Source organism: Condylura cristata, unplaced genomic scaffold, assembly GCF_000260355.1.
Source record: "Condylura cristata isolate star-nosed mole 26May11 unplaced genomic scaffold, ConCri1.0 scaffold00002, whole genome shotgun sequence".
NCBI lineage: Eukaryota > Metazoa > Chordata > Mammalia > Eulipotyphla > Talpidae > Condylura > Condylura cristata.
The window spans coordinates 26,356,414-26,373,533 of NW_004567103.1; the positions used below are offsets into that span (position 1 = coordinate 26,356,414).

Sequence of the window (17,120 nt, forward strand, 5' to 3'; positions counted from 1 at the left end):
TATTTCTGAGTGATAAGAAAAGATTTAGATGTTTGGAAAAGTTATACTTTTTAATGTATCATTAACATTCTGGTATTTAAATAATAAGTCCCACATTCATGCAGTTGGTCAGAGGAAAGCACATATACTTCTAGCAGAAAGGGAGTGACAGACTTGGGGCTTTTCCCTAGCTGTACATTTTGACTTCTAGCAAAACTGTGATGAAACCAGGCACATCAGTTACATTCCTGAAGCTGCTGAAATGCAATTCTGTTCAATAGTTAAATTTCAATTCCATTTATCTCTAACAGAAACAAAAATGGGGTAGGGGGAAGAATAATAGTAAATAGCACTGTAGATATTAAAAGGGTATTAGCAGAAGGGAGACATTTACATTTAGTTAAGAAGATTTTTAGATACTGTTTTAAGTAATGTATATATCCTCAACAAAATACTGTATTTCAGTCACAGTTATGTGTTTTATAGGCTCAGGGGGAAAAATGTGTTAAGAATATGAAGCTCAGATTTGCCATTGCACAGAAATACTTTCCATTGCTTTGACCCTCCATTTGCAGAGAGGAACAACAAACTCATAAATGTCTCTAAAATCAAGGCTAAAGTGACAAATATACATGCAGAAAAATGACTAAAGATAATTTTTAAGTAGGTAAGGTCAGCCAATCATGTAGGTTAAACATATATATATATAAACACTGTCATTCAACATTTTTAGAATATGACCAGTGAAAGTGGAAAGAACAGAGCTATTAATAGTAGTGTTGAAAAAATTTGTGAAACATGGAAGAAAAGCTAAAAAGTATTCATCTTGTAACAACAAGAGCAGTTTAGGAAGCTGGGGAATTTTGTTTTGCCTGTTTTGCCTGACAGCATGGTGATGTCATACATCTTTCGGCACAAGGAGATTCAGATGTGTGCCTTGTCAAACACCAACTGGCTCAGGCAGCCCATAGTACTGGCTTTGACAGCTGCATATTGAACTACCATTCTGAAGACAGCTCATAACACATGACAATGGTGGAAAATCCACCCAGGGCTTTTCAAGAGGGTTACAGTCTGCTTCCACTGGTATTAAACCCAGTTCTCAACTGGTTAGTCTCATCACCCACTCCTCTCACTTGCAGGCCTGGAATGGACACTGCAATTTCAGGTTCGCATTGGCTAGCATGTGCAAAGTGCCTAGGAACCAAATTCAAGTCATCCTGCTTAACAAACATTGATTGTTCAGGGAGTTTGAAACCTACTTGGAGGAAAAATTGTCCATGATTAATACAAATAGATCTGTAATACAAGTATATCAGATTTGATGTTATCTCCATTGAAAGCTGCAAAATACTGTACGAATGCAGGAGAGGGAGAAATGAATTTCAGTGGAAGTAGAGCAGTTATAAATCAGGTTTTAGTTTAGATGTTCTGGTTTCTTGGGTGTCATTAAAAACGCTAAAAATCTCTGCTCTAAAAATGCTTGATTCCACGTTAGAGACACTGCTGACGTGATGGGAAACACACACAAAACTGTGCTTTAAATTGTAATGCTGCTTATTTAAAAACTGAGACTTGTTTCACACATGCTTGAACTTAGTATTCAGAATTTCTTGAAATTATTTAATTTACTTATTTTCTTACATCATTGTTAATTTTTGGACATTTTTTGATTTCCCCCCTCCAACGGAGTCTCCGTAGTTCTCCTACCACCATAGCCCGCATGACCCATTTGCTCTCCTGTCTCTATGTTTTTCTCTGCCCTCACCTGTTGTATGCCTGGATCCTCTTGCAAGTTTTATCTCTTTCCTAAGTAGGTCCCTTTGTTCAGTTGCTCTGTATTCCACATATAAGTGAAACCATCCAATATTTATCATTTTCCTTCTGATTTACTTTGCTTAGCATAACCCTTTCCAGCTATGTTACCACAAATGGCATGATTTGATCTGTTTTGATCACTGCAGTATTCCAATGTGTGTATGTATGATGTTTTCTCGATCCGTTCATCTGTTTGGGATATTTAGATTGTGTCCATATCTTAGCTGTTGTAAATATCTTAGCTGTTGTTGCAGCAACAAATATAGGAGTGCTGGTTTCCTGTGGGCAGTTTCCTGGGCATGGAGTCATTGGGTTAGATAGTAGATCCATTTTTAGTACTTTGAGGAACTTTCTCACATTTTTCCATAGTGGCTGGACCAGTTTACATGCCTACCAGCATTGTAAGAGGGTTCCATTTTCACTACTTACTCATCAGTAGTTGTTTTTAGTTTTTTAATATGGGCCATTTTCACAGGTGTGAGGAGGTATCTCATTGTGGTTTTGTTTTGCATTTCCTTAATAATAAGTGATTTTCAACATCTTTTCATAAGCTTGTTGAACATCTGCATTTCTTCTTTGGACAAGTATCTTTTTGGTTCTTCTGCCCATTTTTTGACTAAGCTGTTTGCTTTGATTTCTTAAGTTGTGTGAGCACTTTGTAGATCTTTGATACCGGAATTTTTTCCTTCTTTAAAAGGCCTATGTTTGTTTACATGATGTTTGCATTTGAAATTACATGGAATATTTTTTACATAGATGAATGGTGAAAATAAAATGATAAAATTAAAACTAGCTCTTTTGAATATGTAATTTATATCTCAAATAGTTAGCTAGTAATTATTCTTAGACTAAATTTGAGACATTTCTTTGAAATACAAGCAATCTAAATTTACTTGTCAGCAAAATTACCTACTAGTCATGAGCCCTTGGGTTATAGCCATTGGAAACATAAATGTTATTTCCTGGAGGATGAAGAGTGCAGTATACTAAATGTATCTATTTACTAAGTGTCTATCTCTATTACTAAATGTATTTTGACTTTGGTTGTTCTTGATTATATGAGAACAGTGAACTATTTCAGTTTCTTGCCTCATTAGAGGGGGGGAAAGTAACGTTGATTCTTGCACTATGAATTTGTGTAGAAAAGATGAGAGGGAGCATTGTTGAAATATTTCTAGTAGGTAGAGATCCCCAGTTCTTAAAGGTGGTCAGAATTTTCAAAATTTACAGCATTCAGGATTGTCACAATTTAAAATGGTGATGTAGGCTTGCAGAGGGGAAAGAAGGCCAATGTTTACTGAGTACCAGGCATTGTTTTACTCAGTTCAGCTAACCTTAATCTCATTAGCTCTGTGTAGGGTAGTTTCATTCTTCATTTTTTTCTTCTCCTTTCTTCTCTCTCTTTTCCTTTAGCTTTGCTGAATTACTACAAAGCAAATTCCAAAGATGCTGTTGTTTCACCCCTACATATTTGTAATTAGGGTGAACATTTTCTTGCATAACCACAATGCCATTACCACATTCAACAAAGTGACAATTTTTTTGATGCCACTTAATACCCAATGTAGAATCTAGGCAAATGTCTTTATGTGACTGGTCTATTTAAGTCTGGATCGACATTTGGTTCGAACACTGCTGTGACTGTTAGATACTTGTCTCTTTCTGTCTGAACCAGTCCCTCTACCTGCCTCTTTTTTTCTGCCATTTGCTGGCTGCAGAAACTGGGTCAGTTGTCCATTGAATTTCTACATTCTGGGTCTGTTTTTTCTGTGGTGTAATTTAATTTGTGACTTTAACTTTCACATTTCCTGCAACTTTAAACGAGCTCTAGAGTCTTGATAGATTGGAAATTCAATTTTTCTTGGCAAAAATTCTTTAAAGGTCGACCCTAAACTTCACACTGTGTCATATCAGGTCACAATGCTTGGTTTTTTCCCTTGTGGTGATTCACATATGAATTGCCTTTGTTCCAAACTGACCTTTATGAGGGTTTCTTCCATTGATGATTTTTGCCTGAAACAATTTTCTTCAGAGCTGCTCAATGGTGATTTTATAATCTACCTGGCAACCCTGAAATACATTGTTGAAAGGAAAGGCAAGATAAAGGCCCATTTTCCCTTTTAATATCCACATCTCTGGATAAGGAATTGTAACTATAGAGGTTTCTTTTTTCATTCTATACATAGAGAAATTGAGACTCGGAGCTCTCAAGTAAATTGCTCCGGATCCTAAATAGCTATTAAGGAACAGAAGTGGTATTCAAACTTATCTCCTGGCCTCCAAGTGTAGCTCCTTCTAATTAACCAGAATTCATCCCTGAGTTCCATTCTCCAATTGCTGACAGCTGAGGGTGGCTACTGCGACTATCACCTGCCATTCTGTCCCTTAGGAGCCAGGCTTTGAGAACCCTTCCTTGCAGGCATACTGGGTTTTATGAACATACGCATGACACCAGGACTACATAGCTCCAAGTGGAGGCACTGGCCTGGAGGGGTAGAGAGCTGGGAAGAGCAGAAAACTTGCTCCAGTATTTATATAGTAGGAGAAGCTCTAGCATTACGACTTCCACAGCAGCCGAAGTATGAGTCACTCTCAGTTGCTGGTGGAGAGATACTGGCGATCAGATGTCTGAACATTCTAACTCTTTAAAACGTTTCCCCCTTCTTCTACCTCCTGACCCACTGTCAGTCTAAATTGAGGGAGAACTTAGCTAACCACCTAAATATTCCTTTAGAATGCCTAGGCCTCATTTCATCATGTGTCCCTGGCATCTGACATCCCTCAGTCCTCAGAAGCTTTCTGTGCATCTGAAGGTGTTAGCATTTTCAAGTGTTGGTAGAGAACAGAGACCATTTATTAACTTCGGAGATTTCCTTGGCTTTGTGGTATCTACGGCAACACAGGCTTCTAATGCTGGAGCCCCTACCTGATTCAGAGAAATAATATTTCTCATGACTTCATATAACCCAGAGGTGCAAAATCTACTGTTGTATAGTCTACACACTTACCCCTCTCAGCACATGGCAGTCTTAGAGACAAACAAATAACAAGCCCTAAAATTGCAGTTAGAGAGTTTCCTATGCTTAGTATGTCTAGACACTGGGCCTCGGCCTTTGATGTTCCTCCAAATTAAGAAGACCCACACTCCTGCCGTCTCACACCAGGACCTAAGTCCCTAAATACCTTTATTTTATATATCAGGCAGAAATGTTTGCTATCTTCATCCTTGCTTACAGGGTACTGTAAGAGAAAAGTTGAGAAAAGATGCCACAAGCCAAAGACAGGGTCCTCTGAAGCAGTTCTCTAGAAAAAACAGGGACGCAATTCTGTGATCTGCTTTTGAAATCGAACACCTCCCCTTCCGTGGGGCTTCAGCACTTGGCTTCAAAGCACTGCTTGCAAGTCGTATAAGTGGCAGTTGGTGATGGGCACTTCACAGACCACCGTCAGTGGCCCCACTGGGAACCCAGCTACTGGGAGAAGCCAGCAGTGATTAGGGGCAGCATTGGCTCCCCTGCTGTGCCACCACAGGGCATGCAGCACCCGCGCCTCCAGAGCCAACACCACTGCTGTAGCTCCAGCTGTAGGTGGTAGAGAGGCCTGAGGATCTGGTGCCTGGATCATAGAGAGGCCGACCAGGTGCGAGCTGTGAGCTCACTGGTAAATGGTCCAATCTGCGTAAGCTTGAGGCCCATCCAATCAGAGTGGTAGGTGGGGGATCTGGAGAGAGATGAGGCAGGGAGAAGTTCACTTGCAGCTCCTGTACTCCTACCCTCTCTGAGACGTACTTGCCTGGTCTTAACTTGGACTCGCTTGGGATGTGTCCTGCTGGACACTTGCTCGCTCATGCTGGATGCTCTCAGGCGCAGCTGACAGCTGACTTCCAAAGGAAGAAGACAAGCGGAAAGACTCCGCAGAGAAGCTGAAGAGATTCACAGAAGCTGGGCTGGCCGCACCCACCTCTGGCCTGCACGGGCTCTTGGGCCTAGTGTCTCAAAAGGCTGTTTGTTGGTGTGGGCCTGCAATCACAAAGAACCATAACACTAGTAACTGGTAGTGACTGGCACTGCTGTCCAGCCCTGTTGACAGGTGACCAGCACTAGTGTCCAAGTCACCTCTGAGAGCTGTTAATAGTCCAGTGGCATCGTGCCCTTGTACTACGTCTGTTGCTCTTTGGTCTGGTGACCAGTGCTGTCCATCCTGAGCCTTCAGATTCTGGATGCAGGCCACTGCTTCGTCAACTCAGTGGCCACACCTGACAGCCACTCCAGCTGTGGTGAGTTGGATCCGGATCTGCTGCTTTCTGGAGTGCCCCAAGCTCCTTGGCCTTGTTGATGGGACAGCGCCGTCGTGGATGAAGCGCCTTTTGTTTAGGACTTTTGGACACTATCTGGGGTGAGATAGATAGCCACTAGGGCTTTGAGAACTCATTGTTTCCCCTGTTTGTTAAGTAAGCCTCATTCTTGTTCCCTGAGTTTGACTGGTCTTGCAATTGTGCATGCGAGTAAAGAACCCAAAGAGGAGACCTGTCCTCCACTGGGCACTGTCCTTGGGCACTGTCCTTGGGTGGTTACAGCTTAGACCCCCTCCCCCATAGCCTTGTTTCACTTTGAAATGATCCAGTCACAGAATCCAAACATAAAGAGAAGGAAAACATACTGTCATTTAGAGGAACAACCAATTATATTTAAAAATCAGGCTTCCTTATATTGAATATGTATGTGGTCTAGAGCTAGTCAACAGAATTTTCTGTAATGATAAAAATATTCTTTATGTGCTGTCCAGCAGGGAGACCCCTAGTTTTATGTGGCTATTGAGCACTGACAAACTTAATTTTTTTATTGAAGGTCGTATTTGTTTAAGCACTGTATGCAGTTCAGAAATGCAGGATTCCAGTTTCTTCAGGTGTATGTTACCACACCACACGTACCGCCAGGGCATCTGCAGGCCTCCCCCATAGCCACCGGGCCTCCTCCTTTTTGCTCTCCTCCTCCCTTCTGGCACCTCAGTTTTGCCATCGGATTTCTAGGGTCATATTTGTTCTGGTGTTGTCTGACTGCTTTGCTCTCTATATTCCACATGGAAGTGAAACCAGCAATATTTGTCTTTCTCCTCTGGCTTCATATTTAGCATGATCCCTTCCAGTTCCACCCTTGCTGTCAGAGATGGCAAGATCCGTCTTTTTTTAATAATATTTTTTATACACTCCTTAGATTGTTTTTATAACTTGATTATTGTAAATAATGCTGCAGTGACGCTCATTGCATGCATACATGCAGTGAGTGCTTATGTCCTTGGAATTAGTGTAAAAACTTTTAAATTTTATTTTAACTAATATTAAGGTTTAATAGCACAGTAGCTAGACTTTACCATATTCAACAGTGCAGATGTGGCCCTTGTACTGCTTTTTATTTCTCCAAACAATATGAACAATTAAGAGCAGTTTTGAAACTTCAAAAATTGAAGGTACCAATTTCCTTAATCTTAGTAAGGAATTTCCCTTGTAAAATTAGATTTATGATGAGAAAAATAGTCCTAGCCTCTGTGCACAAAGACAGACTTTTATTATGAGGCTAACTTCAAGGGAAAATGAATTATGCTTAGTTTGACTTTTTAAAATTTGTGTAAATTGTATGTTTTAGTGGTGATGATAATACAATGAGATGAATGTACTTACTGCCACTGAACTGTACACTTAGAAGTGGTTAAAATAGTAAATTCCATGTCAAATCTACTTGCACAATAAAAAGAATAATGTGCTTGGACCCAACTTGAGCTTAATTTTGTTACAATTCCCACCACCCACAGGCCTGGCTCAAAATCTGGTCCTGCATGTTCCCGGCAGCAGTGTGTTTCTTTTCGGTGAAGCTGACCTTCCTGGGAAGCGCAGCCTTGTCCAGAGAAGAAAGCAACTGGGTTGGTTCACCAGGAGGGATTTCAGTGCACTTGAACCTGACCTGGGAGCTGCACCTGACCGAAGATGTGGTTTAACAGGTTATCATTATGATTGTGTTCTGCTTTTGTTTTTACTGGAATTCCCAGGTTTCCTTCCATTGGTTCTTCCTGCATCATGCAGGGTGAACAGAGTGATGCCTCCTTCTTGAGACAGGTGGGGCTCTAATTCAGACATGCCTGTATAAGCTGACCAGAGAGGCTAAAGTCCTCTCAGGTGTTCAAGGAGAGCCCCCAACAGTGGTCCTCAAAATCTGTAACAAGCCCTACAACTCAGCTGCTGCCGATGCAAGGGGGTCTGAGTCTGGGGCGTTGCTGTTGGCCTGGTGTGAGGTTGTATGCTGGGGTGTGTCTTGGGGCGATACTGGTAGAGATTACTTTTAGCTGGTGGTAACCTTTTTGTGTTGGAATATCCAGTGTGATATTTAGAATTCTCGAGGCATCCTGGGAGAAACATCTAGACAACAGGCTTCTTAGACAGAGAACAATGCCAGCGATGGTATTCTTTCTTCCTTCTCCTGGGTCTCACAAACTCTTACCTATCTCTGCCATACTAGCCCTCTCCTAACGATGTGCCAGAATTTGTCTGATAAATGGGAAGTATAATTTTTGTGATTCTATTTTCAGAATTCTATTTCCTGGTTTCAACATTGAACTCTGTCCAGTCAAAGGGTTCATTCTGCAAACCTAGCCAGTGCAGGGCCAGGTAACTGGGAGCAGAGGAGGCAGACTGGCATCAGCCCGTGCACAGGTGTAAGAACAGGGCGCTGGCATTAGAGGACAGGAGGACTGGCCTTGGTGGCAGTTAGGCAAATCCTTGGCAATTTATCCTTTTTGCAGTGCTGTGACAATGAATGCTGGGTTGGTGTTTGGGAAGATACTTTAAACCTGATATAAAACAAGCATATTTGAATTTAAGACCAAATGTTCATATTATCAGTCATCATATTTAACCTCCAGTGAACAAGCTTGGTTTACGAGTGTTTAAACCAAAGCGAATACGGTTTTCCACTTTCATCTACTGATTGTCCGTGGTTGGATTAAGCTCTATCTAACCCCATTACCACTCACTGGGTTTCTAATTCTCTAATTTTACCCCACATGGAGAATTTCATAAACTCTGCAAATCGTAAGTTAAAATTTTACAATGTCAAACTGACCACAAAATCGATTAAAGATGGTATTTTAAAGGTAATATTGGTAAAGATGTAGTTAGAGGCACTCCTGCTACCAACCGTAGTGTAAAGTGGTATAAACTTTGTAGAAGTGAATTGGTGGTATGTAAAGAGCTTTAAATGTATAACTGCCTTTCAGGAGTTGGAGCTCCAGTGATAATAAATACTAAGGAAATATCAAAAGTTACAATAGAATTTTAATGCCCCAAAGAACTTCTGTTTCAGGCAGAAGGGGTAGGAACACAGGTAGTAAATAATGTGCTTACTAAGTAATGAATTATATATTAAAAAATGATAAGTGCTGGGCCCTCCGTGGTGGCACAGCACTAAGAAGCTAAAGCCACTTCAGCATGAGTTTGATCCCAACCTCGGAGGTGACCCACATGGCTCTGCAGACCTCTCCTAACCCACCCGCTACTCCCCTCAGCAGTGTACTTCGATGATCTGCCTGTCCTGCTCCCCACGCTGTCTCTGGTGAATCCTCTCACTGCCTCTGCACTTCTGGCCCGTACCCCAGTTCTATATACATAAATAAATAAATCTTTTTTAAAAAATGAGAAATGCTACAGATTAAAAGAAAAATATCAAACAGAACAAGGGACTTCATGAGCTCTATGATGAGAATGGATTGTGATTTTAAATGATACAATTTGAAGGAAGCCTCATGGTGAAGGCAGCATCAAAGAAAAGACTGGAAGGAGGGAGGCCATTAGCCAGAAATGTGGAGGAGAGCCTTCAGGCAGAGAGAGTAGTCAGCATCAGAATCAGAGGATGTAAAGCATACAGTGTGAGCTCAACTTTGCAAAACATATATGCATCTATTTTATCATATATTTAAAAGAGAAGTGTTTTTAAATTCTTAAAGCATCCACATTACTTTGGTAATTTATCTAAACTTGATCTTGTGATTATCTTTCGTGAAGGGCAATGATGAAGGAATTCCAAGGAAGATGGAAAAAGTAGCATGACTTTTCCCCTCATGTCTTTTCCGCTAATACTTTTTGACTAGTGGTAGAAACCTTATTTTGGTGAAAAAAAAAATCACAGTATTTTGCAAGCAGGTTGTAAGTAGTTGAATCAAGTGGTCAACTGAAATATTAAATTATCTTACACAAATTATGTCTTAAAGATATTTTTGTAGAAAGGAGTAAAATGCTGTCATTTAAAAAAAAGTGTTACATATTGAAGTAGAATTTAGGACACCTCTGTCTTTAGGGTAGAATATTTTATTCATCTAGTTTTCTCAATGAGTTTGATTCCCCAGAATGGCACTCTCTCCTTAATTTTTTTTTAAAAGATTTATTTATTTGTGCATACAGAACTGGGGTACAGGCCAGAGGCTCAGGGGTGGCGACAGGCTTCACCAGAGACAGAGTGGGGAGCAGAACAGGCAGATCGATGGAAGAATTACACTGCTGAGGGAGCAGCGGGCGGGTCAGGAGAGATCTGCCGTGCCATGTGGTCACCTTCGGGGCTGGCGGGAATAGAACTCATGCGGAAGTGGCTTTAGCTTCTTGGTGCGGTGCTTTAACCCGCTGCGCCACCACGGAGGGCCTCTCCTTAATTTTTTAATTTAATTGTTTTATATAATTTTCTAACTTTATAAAATTGTATCAGTATTTAAGATATCTTTCCACTTCTCCCAACTAAACTGAAAAACACAATGGTGCTATGTTTATTTTCTATCTTAAAAATTTAAATAGATATGATTGTTGCTATCAACTGAACATTTATAGTTATCTTTCCACTGACAAATTAGTTGACACAGTAGCCAAGAGGAAGTAGAGTCTATGAGGGAACAGGTTTCTGTTTTGAAGTTCTCTACGAGTATTATAAACAGAAGAGAAAAAAGTGATCTCAGAAATGATTAACACTCTTACTCAGTGCCAAACACACACTCTTTCAACCAAATTCCTTTTAAAATTTTGTAGTTGGCCAGTTCCTGAGGAACATAAATAGGGACAAAGCAATAATCGTTGATACTTTCAGATCTATAAATAAATACTTTATATATATATATATATATATATTTAAAACCCTAAAAATTTATGGGATAATTTATACACTCTGGCTGATAGCTGTATGAATGGCCTGCATATATTCATCATTGTTTAAAATTACAAGGACAATTCTTTGAACTATAGTTTCATATGATGCCTTAGGAGTCATCGATGGAGGTAATTGGTCCATCTTGAAATCCAGAATTTCTTTTTAGTCATTTAAGTGCATTGCTGTGAGCTGCCCTGCTTATTTCTCTCTGTAAATAAATGCAGTATCAGGCACTTTACTTGACTTTGATTAAACCAATTTACTTCACACCAAAAATTTTATTGATTCTTTGAAAAATAATGTTCAGTTTTAGAATGAGTCTTAATTTAAGGAACTTGTATGCATTGTTTTCAGTTTGCTTGTAAGTCTAGTTGGGACGATGGAAGAGAAAAGTCTCAATGTGCAATGACATATGTAACCTATAACTGAATCCTGAAGGACCTTGGCTTTGACTTCATGAGCTAGTGAAGGTCACTGCTCTACTCTGGAAAGCTGGGAGAACAAGTCTCACCGGGGCTTTATTCCCCAACCATGTAAATGTTTGCCTACTTCTGTTTTTTCCTCTCTGATTATCACTCTCTCAGAGACACAAGTTGAGAAACTAAGATTCATAATTCCCCAGGGCAAGAGACAACATCACAGCCATTTAACAGAAAAATACCTGAGCAGTGGCAGTGTCTTGCAGAGGTGTGACTTGAACTCAGACCCACTGGGAGCCTTTCCCAGCCCTGGCTCTCACTTAACTTGATTTTACCATGGATTGGGCCACTTCCTTCAGCCTTCTGTATTCTTTTCACAATGAAAGCATTGAACTTCGCAATTATGTTTTGAGTTTTATGACTTCAGCCATCAAATGTCCTGCTTCGGCTGTGTTTCTCCTTAGTGCATGTTCTAAAAAATTTTAAGTACCAATATGTAATGATGACCATTTGCTTTTGGTGTCATAACTGTTTACATTTTTTAACTTGAGTTCTGAGTCTGTTGCCTTTATACTAGGTTTTATCTTATTTTAAACTTCTTTGTGTATTTATACTCAACGACCTGTGGATGCCTGTCCCTCCGCAGGTTTTCAGTAAAAACATTTAATGAAGAAGCTGCACATAGGTTTAAGAGAATCTATTTCAGCTGATATATTTCACAAATTTGATGGTTTCTCTGCAGAAGTAAAAATACTACCTTAGCTTTCTCCTTACACACATCTTACTACTAGCCACCAGAGGGGAGATTAATATAAGAAATACAGCCGCTAGAGACATCCCTACTAACTTCTGACCCTCTAACATGAAGCTCCTCTTTTCACCTTTAATTGATTGAAGATTATGGTGCCTGGAACTATTTTTGAGAATAATTTTGATCTGAGGTTGGGGGGAAAAAAGACATGTGTTCCTTCTGAGCTCTGCTCTTTCATTTTTCTAATGGACTCTTCACTATTGTTTTGTCTGAATGCAGTTTTTTATTTGTGTTATTCCAGACGTGGTCCTACCACAAGCATCTTTAAACCAGACATTAATAGCATAGTTCACAGTCATTACTGCCAGTGCTCAAACACAAATATTGCATTTGTGTTTGCAAAAGCTACACATCAGATGTTAATTAAGTGCATTTGGTTTTTCCTGCTTAAACAATCTGGCATAAAGAGTTTACATCTATATCAGTTCACCATAAGGTCTCTACAATATCTGAATCACCAGCCGCACAGTATATGATAAATACAGTGTTTCCACACAAGAAAATAACAGAATTGTCAGGAAAACATCAGGCCTGTTATATTTGCCTGTGAAATAATAGCAACTGAATCTGTTTCTTTTTCTTTTTGATAAAAAAAGTATTTAACTGGAAGTAAACACCAATATTTAGAATGATAAATTTTTCATTAAAGAACACATGGAAAGTGAAATGATACCAAGGATTTTTTTCCTTGTTTTTAGCTTGCTTCAGGGCGTTGTGACAGTTGCATTGGAATAAAATTGGAATTTCAGCTTTGCAGTGAGGAGATTCATGCTCCGCCAGAGCAGCCGAGTGCCAATCTGCAGGAGGCAGGAGCGGAGCGAAACCGCAAACTGAGAAACAAACTTTCACATCAGGTTTCTAATTTTAGAGCAAAAAATGGAATTACTTTAATTATATGACATTTAGCTAGAAATACGATTTTCTGGGATTAATTATCTCTTATTTAAGAATTCTTACTAAGCTTAAATTAACAGAATATCAAATTCAGCATTTGGATCAAGTCAATGGGATCTGCAGGATTTAGACAGCCTTTCGACTCATGACAACTGGGTCACCATGTTGGTGCTGGACTTGGGCAGGATCACATGGAGGACACTGGAAAAGCATGCTTCAGGCGGAAAGCAGTTTGCCTGCTTGTTCTGTCTCTTCTTTCCCTTTCTGTCTTTTTCAAGGGAGAAATGAGTAAAGGCCTCACAGCCTCTGGGGCAGGTGGAGGGGGGTGAGGGTGGAACTCCTGTGCTGATTAGGTCAGAAACTTTCAGATTCATAAGCTGTCTTTGTTTACTCACTGCTTGAATAAGATAGAACAATAAAGGAAAATAAATTTATTGTATTAAGTTTAATAGAAAAATTAAAACTACATATAACCAGAGCATGAGTATTTGTGTTAAGTGGTTAATGCTTATTTACAAGAGAATATACAAGCTACACCTGATATTTAACTTATTTTTTTAAGAAATGAAAGTCTGCTTTGATGGAATTTAAAAGAGTTCATCTATAGAAAATAGGTATTGGGGCAATATATTCTTTTTTCAAACACTTATGCTCTGGACATAATTATACATTTTTAAATAATTTATCTTATGAATTAATTAGTAAGAATGATGAAGTTTGGAGGTTATGTCAAAAAGGGTGCTATTGTTGGGCACATGTTGGTAAAAACTTCCTTGAGATTGCGGCATGAGGGTTCAGGAAGAGTCCTAAGTCCCGTGGCTGTGGGGACAGAGAGACATATGCCGTGGTTGTTTGGAAAGGAGGACCCCTCTCCTGTGCAGGAAACTCTGTTGTGTTTGTGACTTGCTCCCCAAACTGGTAAGTTTTATGTGAATATCTCAATGCTGATATGACAAGTAAGAGTGTTGGAATATTCTAGCACAGTGACCCACTAGGCATTTTGAATAGTTGTGTTGACGATAACCCAGTGTATGTGTGTGTGTTTACTTCAGCAAAATCTGAGAGTGATCCAGCCGTTTGTTGGAAATGGTAAAGGTGCTGCTACTCGCTGAGTCAGAATAGGGTATGCTCAGCAGACCTGAGGACACGTAAGGGCTAGAGGAGGGATGTTGTTCCAACCCATGCTTGGATGTTTTCCGTTAATGAATGACATTAGCATTGACAAAAGAAAATTTCCAATTGTACTCTGTAAAACATTAAAATTGATATAGTTCTCAAAGATCTTTAGAGTAAGTGATTGGTATATGAGATTATGAGAGCAAGATGTATTGACTGTTAGGAAATTTAATTTTTATGAAATCAGCATTATGGAGAAATACTGTAATTTGATTCATTCCTGCAGAATTCCCAGTAGAAAGAGGCCTGGCCTCGAGAATTGAAATGTTTCATTATGTACATGTGTGGGAAAAAGATGAAGTGTGGTTTCCGTGTGCTGATTTTCTGTAAAGCTTCTATTAGTATGAAAGTACCCAGGCTAGGCAACAAAGCCCCCAAACCACTGCGGTCTAGGGGAATGTGAACTCAGAAGGATATCTCTGATGGATACTGACATTGTGAGCAATAAGTTCAGAAGTAATATGAAAAAGCATTGACAGTTAAATAATGTTGAAATGGTAGTTAAAGAATTGTTATATGCTAAGAATGAGGTCAGCCTTTATTCCCCATCAATGCCTAGTCAACTTTGCTCTCAGAAACGTAAGGTTCCCTCAACATGAGGAAACTGCAAACCTAAGCTTTTTATACCAATGCTAATTTAACCAAGTTGTCCATCTTATAATGTAAACTATAATTAGAGCGGGGGCTATTTATGTAACATGAGCTGCACTATCCCTGAGGCAGGGAAAAGTAGGACTCTTGAGTGGCAAAGGCAGCTCTAGTCCCCTGGAAAACTGGGGGTGGAAGGCATGCCGCAGAAGACCTAGTGTTCTCCAAATCCTTGTCGTCATGAACTATTACAAGATTCCTTTGCCCATCTCGATTCTTGTTTGTCATGACCCCAACCAAGAGTGTTGTTGAGGTCTATAGAATTGCATGTGAACCTAACTTGGTGATGAGAGATGTTTATTTGGGGAGGAAGGGGTGGCTACAGTGTGTGAGTTATTCTTGTCTCTCGGACTCTTAGGCCATGCACTGAGTTCCAGCCCCTGTGGGGATAATCTTGGAAATGAATGGAAGGCCAAAGCTTTTTACTATGCTAATATTTAATTTTCAAGTGTGATTTCTTTTTTCTGTTGATATTTTGGAAAATAAGGGTTCTTCATAACTACTCTGGGGTAAAAATCCCCAAATATTTAGAATATTAGATTTTTGTATTAGTATTTAGATAGTAATTAGAAAGTATTTAGTACTAATCTCTAGTAATAGAGTAGGGAAAAAAAGTCTGCTGTAGCTCAAATATCTGTTAGAAAATATATGTATGATCTTTAGAATGCCTATATGTCCTTTGACAATGAGGAATCTTTGTATTGTTTTAAATTTAAAACCAAGTAAAGGAAACTCCTTTGACTAAAATTGACTAAAGCAATCTTTAAAATGAGGGTTTTCCCTTGCTTGGTTAACATACTTTTCTAATGATGCAGGCATTGGTGCCAGCCCATACGTGATGAACTGCAACGTTACCATAGATTCTCAAGACTTGGCTTTGGGGAAGGAGATCGCTAGTGCCATTCGGGGCTCGAATGTGAATGGATTGAAGGGAGTCCAAGTGATGGCTTTTCCCCATGAAGGGAAGATTGAGATAGCTTGCAATGTAGAGAGTTTTGAAGACCAAGAAGTTACAGAAAACTGGGAAGACTCTCAATACATCACTTATGGTGTCCTTGGTAATCATTTTTCTTACATATCTCCTCATTACATAGAAGCCCAAGTTAAAAAGTTGGCGAATGATAGGGGAATTGGTACTCTAGGGAGGGCACTAATTGGATTTACACCCCAAGAATGCAAGAACTGTGCTGAATATGCTATAAAGGAAAATATTGGGGAATTCTGGAAGATACGGGGAGGTGTGTTCATGTGATTTGATGTAAGTCTTCATTAAAATTTTAAGGAAAACTACCAATCATTATAGTCTTCTTTGGGCCAATGAAGATGAGGGGTAGATAGAGAGAGCTTAATTGTAACTCTGTGTTGGAAAATTAGAAGCATTTTCTGTTCAAGTATTTATAGATTGTTCATAATCACCTTTAATATTTCTAGTCATCATTACAGCTGCATTAACTTTCTGCCTCCTGTGTACTCAGATGCCTCCTGAATCAACAGGGTTTAATGGCCACATTTGCTGAGCCACCTTTAATTATTGTGGAGAGAGCAAAACTGAACTTGATTTGTTTTCCTACACTCTTTAGTCTCAAGTTTTGTATTCAGCTCATACTTTCTGAGTAATTACTTTTTTAAATGTGTGCTTTAAAATGTCAAACACTAAGTGGTTAAAAAGTGGGGGAAATTGTAAAATAAAATTCCGCTTTCAAAGCATGATTGCTTAGGATGACCAATTACTGTTCATTCTGGACATAACTCTAAAAGCCAGATTTATCTAGTTCTTTACTGCATGGAAGGGAAATGGTATGGTGACATTGGACATGGCTTCAGTGAATTGCGTTCATCCTTTTTGGAATTTAAATGGGAAATCTGAATGGGGATATGTTGCTTTTGAGCAGAGAAAAATAGCAGTGGAAGTCTGTGGGTGCCTTGTTGATGGGTGTGTTGTAGGGTGTACAGTTGAAGAGGTGTGATCTCCCTATACCTCTGAATCGCATGTTGTAAACCAATGTTACCTCAGTAAAATAAAATATTTATTTAAGAGAAATAAACATATAGCCTCATTGTGAACTAAAAGGTGTCACTTGTTGATGATCCTGGTAACTTCATGTAACTCCTTAGTATTCATATTGCATTAGTACAAGATATTCTCTTTACAGAAAATACACAAAAGTAAATTTTTCCTTAGGTTTTTGTTTAGCAAGA

At 39.3% G+C, this 17,120-nt stretch overlaps 1 protein-coding gene across 1 annotated transcript in view; it reads left to right on the top strand.

Annotated features, from left to right (window-relative positions):
* Positions 1-16,893, top strand: part of LOC101629128 (formimidoyltransferase-cyclodeaminase-like) — a 34,460-nt gene extending 17,567 nt beyond the window's left edge. Inside the window, exons 5-6 of the mRNA XM_012726073.1 lie at positions 7,606-7,791; positions 15,737-16,893. Coding sequence (XP_012581527.1) covers positions 7,606-7,791; positions 15,737-16,173 — 623 coding nt within the window. The 3' untranslated portion in view covers positions 16,174-16,893. The remainder of the gene's footprint in view (positions 1-7,605; positions 7,792-15,736) is intronic.
* Positions 16,894-17,120: the final 227 nt, after the last annotated feature.